The 10,263-nt window shown below is 40.4% G+C and overlaps 1 protein-coding gene across 1 annotated transcript; it reads left to right on the top strand.

The window, feature by feature from the left end:
- Nucleotides 1-697: 697 nt before the first annotated feature.
- Nucleotides 698-9,811, top strand: sar1aa (secretion associated, Ras related GTPase 1Aa). The gene is made up of 7 exons (XM_090228775.1): nucleotides 698-810; nucleotides 1,244-1,316; nucleotides 3,109-3,228; nucleotides 3,339-3,404; nucleotides 3,549-3,652; nucleotides 3,864-3,995; nucleotides 5,653-9,811. The coding sequence occupies exons 2-7, from the start codon at nucleotides 1,259-1,261 to the stop codon at nucleotides 5,767-5,769; spliced, it is 597 nt and encodes a 198-aa protein (XP_090084901.1). The 5' UTR covers nucleotides 698-810; nucleotides 1,244-1,258; the 3' UTR covers nucleotides 5,770-9,811.
- Nucleotides 9,812-10,263: the final 452 nt, after the last annotated feature.

Below are 10,263 nucleotides of genomic sequence, written 5' to 3'. Positions count from 1 at the left end.
TCCCCCTCCTCCGGTTCTGAACACGGTCTTTACTCGTATCTAGTGGTCCTGCATCACAACACAAGCCCTTATAGCAGACAGAAGAAAAGCTGTTTGAACCGGTGTGTTGAATAAAATCGGTTTCCTTGAAGTTGGCTCTTACCCGGGAATCACACCGTGAAAAGAACTGCTGAAGAATCACTCCATCCAACACTCCTCCACTGCCAAGAGGAAACGATGGGAGCTACTAGATGCAATGTCTAAATATAATGCCTATGATATAATGCAGAGGATGTGAGGTATTTTATGGGAAAGGTAGGTGAAAGGTGAACGCCATAAACCCTATTTATTTGCACCCCATTATTTCTATCTCTACTTTGCACATTATTCCACTGCAAATCTACCATTCCAGTGTTTTACTTGCTATATTGTATTTACTTCACCACCATGGCCTTTTCTTGTTTGCCTCTACCTCACCTCATTTGCTCACATTGTATATAGACTTATTTTTCTACTGTATTATTGACTGTATGTTTGTTTTACGCCATGTGTAACTCTGTGTTGTTGTATGTGTCTAACTGCTTTGCTTTCTCTTGGCCAGGTCGCAATTGTAAATGAGAACTTGTTCTCAACTTGCCTACCTGGTTAAATAAAGGTGAAATAAAATAAATAAATACAAAACAATGCAATATACTCCCGCACAGCAGGCGGCGCTATTGCGCCACCGGGGTGGTTAGGAAGTTCCCGAAGTCACGTCGAAGAACAATACAATCAGCTGTTCGTTGATCGAATCCGCAAAAACAGTCTAACCAAAGCTGTCATTGTCGACAGGTAAGCTTTTGGTAGCTTTATTACAAATATTCAGTCATTTATATAGTTACATAAGGTTACGTGTGTTCCGTCATACATTTACTTCGAAAGGGAGAGCTGTCTGTCTGTCTTAAGAGTCCTTAGTCCACATGAGGCCAGGATTTCAGATAAGCTGATAGCCACGTAGCCGAGATAGCAAGCTAAGTTAGCGATCAGCTGGTGCTAACTAATAGCATGCTAGGATAAGAAAATACTTGTAATTGTTGTTGACAAACCTAAAGCTGGCTAGTAGCAGTAGCACGTGCATTTGTGTGAAGAGAGCCTGTAGCTATCAATATAGTCATGATGCAAATGTAAAAAATACTGCTGATCCAGTGAGACAAGTTGATCCCGTCTTGACAAGTTGTCAGTGTGCTAACTAGCTAGCTAACTTCCCGATTGTTTTCTTTCTTAGGCAAAGACCAGTGAAATGTCATTCCTCTTTGATTGGCTCTACAGAGGCTTTAGTGGTGTGCTACAGTTTTTAGGTAATCTCTGATTTCACGCCAATGACTTCAAATATATTATCAGCAGGGTGGGTATAATGTATTATCAACAGGGTGGGTATAATGTATTATCAGCAGGGTGGGTATAATGTATTATTGGCAGGGTGGGTATAATGTATTATTGGCAGGGTGGGTGTGATGTATTATCAGTAGGGTGGGTATAATGTATTATCGGTAGGGTGGGCAGGGTGGGTATAATGTATTATCGGCAGGGTGGGTATAATGTATTATCAGCAGGGTGGGTATAATGTATTATCAGCAGGGTGGGTATAATGTATTATCGGCAGGGTGGGTATAATGTATTATCAGCAGGGTGGGTATAATGTATTATCAGCAGGGTGGGTATAATGTATTATCAGTAGGGTGGGTATAATGTATTATCAGTAGGGTGGGTATAATGTATTATCAACAGGGTGGGTATAATGTATTATCAGTAGGTTGGGTATAATGTATTATCAGCAGGGTGGGTATAATGTATTATCAGCAGGGTGGGTATAATGTATTATCAGCAGGGTGGGTATAATGTATTATCAGCAGGGTGGGTATAATGTATTATCAGTAGGGTGGGTATAATGTATTATCAGCAGGGTGGGTATAATGTATTATCAGCAGGGTGGGTATAATGTATTATCAGCAGGGTGGGTATAATGTACTATCAGCAGGGTGGGTATAATGTATTATCAGCAGGGTGGGTATAATGTATTATCAGCAGGGTGGGTATAATGTATTATCAGCAGGGTGGGTATAATGTATTATCAGCAGGGTGGGTATAATGTATTATCAGCAGGGTGGGTATAATGTATTATCAGCAGGGTGGGTATAATGTATTATCAGTAGGGTGGGCAGGGTGGGTATAATGTATTATCAGTAGGGTGGGTATAATGTATTATCGGCAGGGTGGGTATAATGTATTATCGGCAGGGTGGATATAATGTATTATCAGTAGGGTGGGCAGGGTGGGTATAATGTATTATCAGTAGGTTGGGTACAATGTATTATCAGTAGGTTGGGTACAATGTATTATCGGCAGGGTGGATATAATGTATTATCGGCAGGGTGGGTAGGGTGGGTATAATGTATTATTGGCAGGGTGGGTATAATGTATTGTCAGTAGGTTGGGTATAATGTATTATCAGTAGGGTGGGTATAATGTATTATCAGCAGGGTGGGTATAATGTATTATCAGCAGGGTGGGTATAATGTATTATCGGCAGGGTGGGTGTAATGTATTATCAGTAGGGTGGGTGTAATGTATTATCAGCAGGGTGGGTATAATGTATTATCAGTAGAGTGGGTGTGATGTATTATCAGTAGAGTGGGTATAATGTGTGTTACGTTCCACCTAGAATCTATTCCAAAAAACATTGTAAATATCAAGGATGCCCACAAACAACGAATACCAAGTAGCATGATCAATTCACCTGGCTAACTAGCTGCCGAATTAGGCATCAACTCACCAGGTAGCTTATTCTTAATGTTTGTCCGTAGGCTACCAGAGTGAGGACAGACATTTTGCATAATAAACGCGGTGAGTGAAAAACGTAACAAAATATCCCACCCTCTCTACCCGGTATCGTATTCTGCCGCTATACAACTTTATATACGTTGTTTGTGGGCATCCTTGTTATTTTACAAAGTTTTTGGAACAGATTCCTGTTGGAACGTTCCACACATTATACCCACCCTGATCAGTATAGTACTGCACGTCACAATGAGTGGTGGTGTGTTTTTACAACTCAAAAAGTTGAATTAACTTGTCAATGTACTTTCCCAGGGTTGTACAAAAAATCTGGAAAGTTGGTTTTCCTGGGGTTGGATAATGCTGGTAAAACAACCCTGCTGCATATGCTGAAAGATGACCGACTTGGACAGCATGTGCCCACGTTGCATCCAAGTAGGCAACATCATCTCAAACTACTTCATTGTGTTGTTTTTACGTCCCAATAACGGCAGTGAACACAATGTCAGTCGTTTTTTTAAAATGTGTTTTGTTTCTCCCTGAAGCATCGGAAGAGTTGACGATAGCTGGAATGACATTCACCACGTTTGATCTGGGCGGCCACGTACAAGGTAAGAGTTCGGCCTAACTAAGTTGGACACTGCGTCTTTCTAGGGTTTGTTCAGCATCTTGACTCATTACATCATGTCTTTCTAGGGTTTGGTCAGCATCTTGACACATTACCTCATGTGCTACATCTTCTGTCTCTTTCACAGCTAGAAGAGTTTGGAAGAACTACCTGCCGGCTATCAATGGAGTTGTCTTTCTGGTTGACTGTGCCGACCACGAACGCCTTACAGAATCCAAGATCGAACTTGATGTAAGTCATTTCCACTGCACACAATGGGCCTAATTTATCAACATTCATTGTGAAAAATGCATACACAAAACCCACGTGTTGAGGCAGCCCAGTTGAGGCAGGTTACACCAGGACACACAACAAACATTCTCACTGTCCCATCTGTCTCATTACTCAACCTCTTTCCTGTGTGTGTGTGTGTGTGTGTGTGTGTGTGTGTGTGTGTGTTCAGGCTCTCTTAGCAGATGAGACCATCCTCTCTGTGCCTGTGCTGGTCCTGGGTAACAAGATAGACCGTCCTGAAGCCATCAGTGAAGGGGGACTGAGAGAGGCGTTCGTTCTCGATGGACAATGCACTGGAAAGGTAAGCGTAGAGATGTAGCCTATGGAATTTGTATCATCATTATTATTATTGTATCATTATTATTAGTATTGTATCATTATTATATTATCATTATCGTTTTTTTTAAAGTCCATTTCAGATGAGTGTGTAACACAACTAACGTGTGTGTGTGTGTGTATCTGAATGTGTGTGTGTGTGGTACAGTATTCACGTTCTTTAGATATGCTGTAGAAAATGTTAGTGGTACTCCGGTCTATTTTCACCTCATTTATCACCTGATTTACTTAACAAAAGCCCCATCTCAATAGGTGGTCCGGGCACAGTGCCCTTCGGAAGTTATTCAGACCACTCAACATTTTTCCACACTTCCACTGAGCCTTTCCTCATCAAGCTACACACAATACCATATAATGACAAAAGCAAAAACAGGTTTTTAGAAATTTGGGCAAATTCATATATATATATATATATATATATATATATTTTTTTTTTAAGTATAAGTATTCAGACCCTTTACTCAGTACTTTGTTGAATCAGTGATCACAGCCTCCAGTCTTCTTGGATATGACATTACAAGCTTGGCACACCTGAATTTGGTGTTTGATGCTGCCACCACCATGCTTCACCATAGGGATGGTGCCAGTTTTCCTCCAGACGTGACGCTTGGCATTCAGGCCAAAGAGTTCAATCTTGGTTTCATCAGACCAGAGAATCTTGTTTCTCATGGTCAGTCTCTTTAGGTGCCTTTTGGCAAACTCTAAGCGGGCTGTCATGTGCCTTTTACTGAGGACTGGCATCCTTCTGGCCACTCTGCCATAAAAGCCTCATTGGTGGAGTGCTGCAGAGATGGTTGTCCTTCTGGAAGGTTCTCCCTTCTCCACAGAGGAACTCTGGAGCTCAGTCAGAGTAACCATTGGGTTCTTGGTCACCTCCCTGACCGAGGCCCTTCTCCCCTGATTGCTCAGTTTTGCCTGGATGGCCAGCTCTGGGAAGAGTCTTGGTGGTTCCAAACTTCTTCCATTTACGAATGATGGTGGCCACTGTGTTCTTGGGGACCTTCAATGCTGCAGACATTTTTTGGTACCCTTCCCCAGATCTGTGCCTCGACACAATCCTGTCTCGGAGCTCTACGGATAATTCCTTCAAACTCATGGCTTGGTTTTTTTTCTCTGACATGCACTGTCAACTGTGGGACCTTTATATAGACAGGTGTGTGTCTTTCCAAATCCTGTCCAATCCATCGAATTTACTACAGGTGAACTCCAATCAAGTTGTAGAAACATCTCAAGGATGATCAATGGAAACAGGATGCACCTGAGCTCAATTTCCGAGTCTCATAACAAAGGGTCTGAATACTTATGGAAATACGTTTATTATTTGTATTATTTTTATATAAATTTGCAAAAATGTTTAAACCTGAGGAAAATAAATAATTGAATACATTTTAGAATAAGGCTGTAACCTAACAATGTGGAAAAAGTCAAGGTGTCTGAATAGTTTCTGAATGCTCTGTATGACATGGCACAAGTGGGTAAAACATTCTTATTCTTATTTAATTTAACCTTAAGTGTGTGTACATTACTATATTTAGACTTGGGATAATGTTTTTCAGCAGAAAAAAAGGTGAAGTTGCTGGAGTGGTCTTTTATAACAGCTTGTTCCTGTTGTTCTTGTCCAGGGTAACGTGTCGTTGAAGGATCTGCAGGCACGACCTCTGGAGATTTTCATGTGCAGTGTCCTGAAGAAGCAGGGCTATGGAGATGGCTTCAGGTGGCTGGCACAATACATCGACTGACATCTAGGCAGCGGTTCTTTTACTAAACGGACTCCCATCTTTCTGGGGGGAATGAAGAGGATAAGCTATCAAATGAAATGGCCCATATCGTCCCCCCCCCCCCCCAACCCCATGTGGAAAGATGTGAAGCTCCCAATAATCAGCTTTCTGATTGAGTACATCTGTCAATTTCAGCATTAATTGGTCAGTTTTAAAGGTTTCTATCTATGCAAACTTTTAAAAGTGGTTCATGGTCACAAGATTCAAGATGGGTTTGCGTGTAAGTCCATTAGTTAAGTATAACGTCGACCCGTTCTCTGGCATGTAAAATTAGAGTATCCGATTCTACCCCAACATATTTGATCATAGCTGCAATTCAAGCTACAGTATACGGCAGATGTACCAATGTAGAACCTTTTATAAGGTATACTGTGAACTTTTTAAATTATTTCTGAAAAATGAAGGACCAAGCGGTTTTTAAATGAAATAGATTATAAATGATAAGGATATTTATGTGAATGGTGGCGGTACAAATGCTTGTACATAGCAGTCCTACCTAGAATAAGATGTTCTTATCACTAAGAGGACATGAAAGAGGATAGATAGACTGAGCAGGATTATTCCAACAGACCCAAGTTCCAATCGCATCGAATAGAACGTCATCTAAAGTTTAGGGGCGGAGTCCATTTGACCTGATTCTGTTTCTATACATGGCGTGTATATCCCAAATGGCAGCCTATTGACTATATAGTGCACTACTTCAGAGAACCCATACTTTCTATGCCCCCCCTACCCCCCGGTCAAAAGTAGCGCACTAAATAGGGAATAGGGTGCCAACCCTGATCAAAAGTAGTGCACTAAATAGGGAATAGGGTGCCAACCCTGATCCAAAGTAGTGCACTAAATAGGAAATAGGGTGCCAACCCTGATCAAAAGTAGTGCACTAAATAGGGAATAGGGTGCCAACACTGGTCAAAAGTAGTGCACTAAATAGGGAATAGGGTTGACATTTGGTACGCATCCCGGGGGTTTGAGATCAATTGTAATGGTCCACGCAGCTATTGCCTTCAATGCACTCAGCCAAAGACGTATGCAAACTATTTTGCAAGTGACTTTGGGATGTTTACACATAATAGACCTGGGGGGGGAGGGGTTATAGTAGGTGATGTAATGTTTGTCCTACTACAGTTTAATGAATGAATGGCTATAGTGCCATGATATGCAGGTACGTTGTAACAGGCCAGAACAAGAGACCGCCATTGCCATCATTCCATGGTATGCAGCAATAAAGCGGAATGACCATCAGTGGCCACTGCAATGCTAATCTTAACAAAAAAAGGCTATGCTACTCTACTAACACAGCTCTGGCAGAGGTTTCGTTGAAAAATATGGATATTGGTCCCTTTTTCAATCAAGTCTGGTTTAAAAACACATATATTGGTCCCTTTTTCAATCAAGTCTGGTTTAAAAATAGATATTTGGGCCCTATTCAATCAAGTCTGGTTTAAAAACACATATATTGGTCCCTTTTTCAATCAAGTCTGGTTAAAAAAATAGATATTTGGGCCCTATTCGATCAAGGCTGGTTTAAAAAATAAATCCCACTTGCATGCTTTGAGTGACGTACTACTCAAGGAAACACCAGATAGCCTGGGCACCAGTTTGAATAGGGCTCTTGGTCCATGCCCTTTCCTGGTCGCAGACCTGGGTCGTGTTCATTAGGCACCAAACGGATGAAAATGGACTGAAACGGCACTTGGACAATGGGCACACTCATTTTTGTTTTCAGTTGCAAAATGTTTTAAAATGTTTTCCGTTGCAGGCCCTAAAATGAACACGTCCCAGATATTTCTAGTAGAGGTCGACTGATTATGATTTTTCAATGCCGATACCGATTATTGGAGGACCAAAAAAGCCGATACCGATTAATCGGCCGATTTATAAAAATAAAATAAAAAGTATTTTTGTAATAATGACAATTACAACAATACTGAATTAACACTTATTTTAACTTAATATAATACATCAATAAAATCAATTTAGCCTCAAGTAAATAATGAAACATGTTCAATTTGGTTTAAATAATGCAAAAACAAAGTGTTGGAGAAGAAAGTAAAAGTGCAATATGTGCCATGTAAGAAAGCTAACGTTTCAGTTCCTTGCTGAGAACATGAGAACATATGAAAGCTGGTGGTTCCTTTTAACATGAGTCTTCAATATTCCAAGGTAAGAAGTTTTAGGTTGTAGTTTTTATAGGAATTATAGGACTATTTCTCTCTCTACCATTTGTATTTCATTAACCTTTGACTATTGGATGTTCTTATAGGCACTTTAGCATTGCCAGTGTAACAGTATAGCTTCCGTCCCTCTCCTCGCTCCTCCCTGGGCTCGAACCAGCAACACAACGACAACAGCCACCCTCGAAGCAGCGTTACCCACGCAGAGCAAGGGGAACAACTACTAGAAGTCTCAGAGCGAGTGACGTTTGAAACGCTATTAGCGCGCGCTAACTAGCTAGCCATTTCACATCGGTTACACCAGCCTCATCTCGGGAGTTGATAGGCTTGAAGTCATAAACAGCGCAATGCTTGACGCACAACGAAGAGCTGCTGGCAAAACGCACGAGTATGCTGTTTGAATGAATGTCTACACGCCTGCTTCTGCCTATCACCACTCAGTCAGATACTTAGATACTTGTATGCTTGTATGCTCAGTCAGATTATATATACTAGATATCTAGTAATATCAACCATGTGTAGTTAACTAGTGATTATGATTGATTGTTTTTTACAAGATAAGTTTAATGCTAGCTAGCAACTTACCCTGGCTTACTGCATTCGCATAACAGGCAGTCTCCTTGTGGAGGCAGGTCGTTATTGCGTTGGACTAGTCAACTGTAAGGTTGCAAGATTGGATCCCCCGAGCTGACAGGTGAAAATCTGTCGTTCTGCCCCTGAACAAGGCAGTTAACCCACCGTTTCTAGGCCGTCATTGAAAATAAGAATGTGTTCTTAAACTGACTTGCCTAGTTAAATAAAGGTCTACTTTTTTTATTTTATTTTTTTAATCGGCAAATCGGCGCCCAAAAATACCGATTTTCATAACAATCTGAAACTTGAAATCGTCCCTAATTAATCGGCCATTCCGATTAATCGGTCGACCTCTAATTTCTAGGCCTACTAGTAAATCTTCTTTGTCATTCTAAGCCTCTGTCATTTGCAACATTTCTTATTATCTTGATGTCAATTTAATTTGAATCTGAAATGGCCATCACTGACATTTTATTTGATTTATTATTTATTATCAGAATGAACTAATGGGAACCGGTACTTCCAGCCACGTAGGCTAATACTGCCTTATAGTTTAAATAGAGGGGGGATGTTTCGGCAGTCTGATTCAGCCTTTTGATCATGTACTTGTCACATTTCCTGTCTGCTGTGTAGGTCATTTATTGAAATGATTTATGATGTCTGTGATGTGAAGTATTGGCTTTGTGATTCAGACAAATCTGTGGTTGAAATGCTGCAGGTACTCCTTGACTATCAGTACAATGATATGAGAGTACGTCTGTAGCTCTGAATCTCTGGGAATAACAGCCTTTATATCAGCCAGCCTTGGGCTCAGTTCCATTTCAATTCAGGAACTTAAACTGATATTCGCATTTATTCTCAAAGCTTTTTAATGAGGGAAAAATGTAATTGGAGTTTCAGTTTCCTACCTGAATTTAAATGAAACTGACTCCCAACGCTGCATATCAGTATTTGACTATTGAGTACCATTAGCGTTTCAGTATTCATTGTAAATAATGTAAAATGGAGATGGTCTCTTTCTTTGTACAATTCATTATCCCGGAGCTGACAAAACACGCAGGTTGCATCCCAAATAACACCCTATTACCTACATAGTGCACTACTTTTGACCAAAGCCCTATTTGACCCCGGTCCAATGTAGTGCACTATAAAGTATAGGTTGCCATTTGGCACATAGACATTATTACTGGATGTACTTATGATAACTCGGATCATTTTAACGTGAGAAATTCCATAAATATTTTTAACAATCATTCCTCACTTGTCATGTTTTGTTATAAGGCTGTAAAGATTAAATTGCAAATGCTACACATCCACACTTCTAATCTACGTGTGATAATAAAGTATGTTTGAGATGAGCAGTATTTGCAAATACTGCGCCATTAACTCTAAATATAATCTTCGGTACAGGGCTGTTATCAAGCAACTTCCAAAGAGTGCATCATAGCATATCTCTACCCTCTCCTTTTAGGTTTTATTATTTTTGAGTATTGTTGGTGATGTAGCTCAGTCTCCTTTAGGTTTATATCAGAGTGTTGTTGGTGCTGTAGCTCAGTCTCCTTTAGGTTTATATCAGAGTATTGTTGGTGCTGTAGCTCAGTCTCCTTTAGGTTTATATCAGAGTGTTGTTGATGTAGCTCAGTCTCCTTTAGGTTTATATCAGAGTATTGTTGGTGATGTAGCTCAGTCTCCTTTAGGTTTTATA

Source organism: Oncorhynchus mykiss, unplaced genomic scaffold, assembly GCF_057628025.1.
Source record: "Oncorhynchus mykiss isolate SJ-2025 unplaced genomic scaffold, ASM5762802v1 scaffold101, whole genome shotgun sequence".
NCBI classification, from domain to species: Eukaryota; Metazoa; Chordata; class Actinopteri; order Salmoniformes; family Salmonidae; genus Oncorhynchus; species Oncorhynchus mykiss.
Note: the sequence above shows the minus strand (reverse complement) of the source record. Positions and strands in the feature narration are given on the sequence as shown.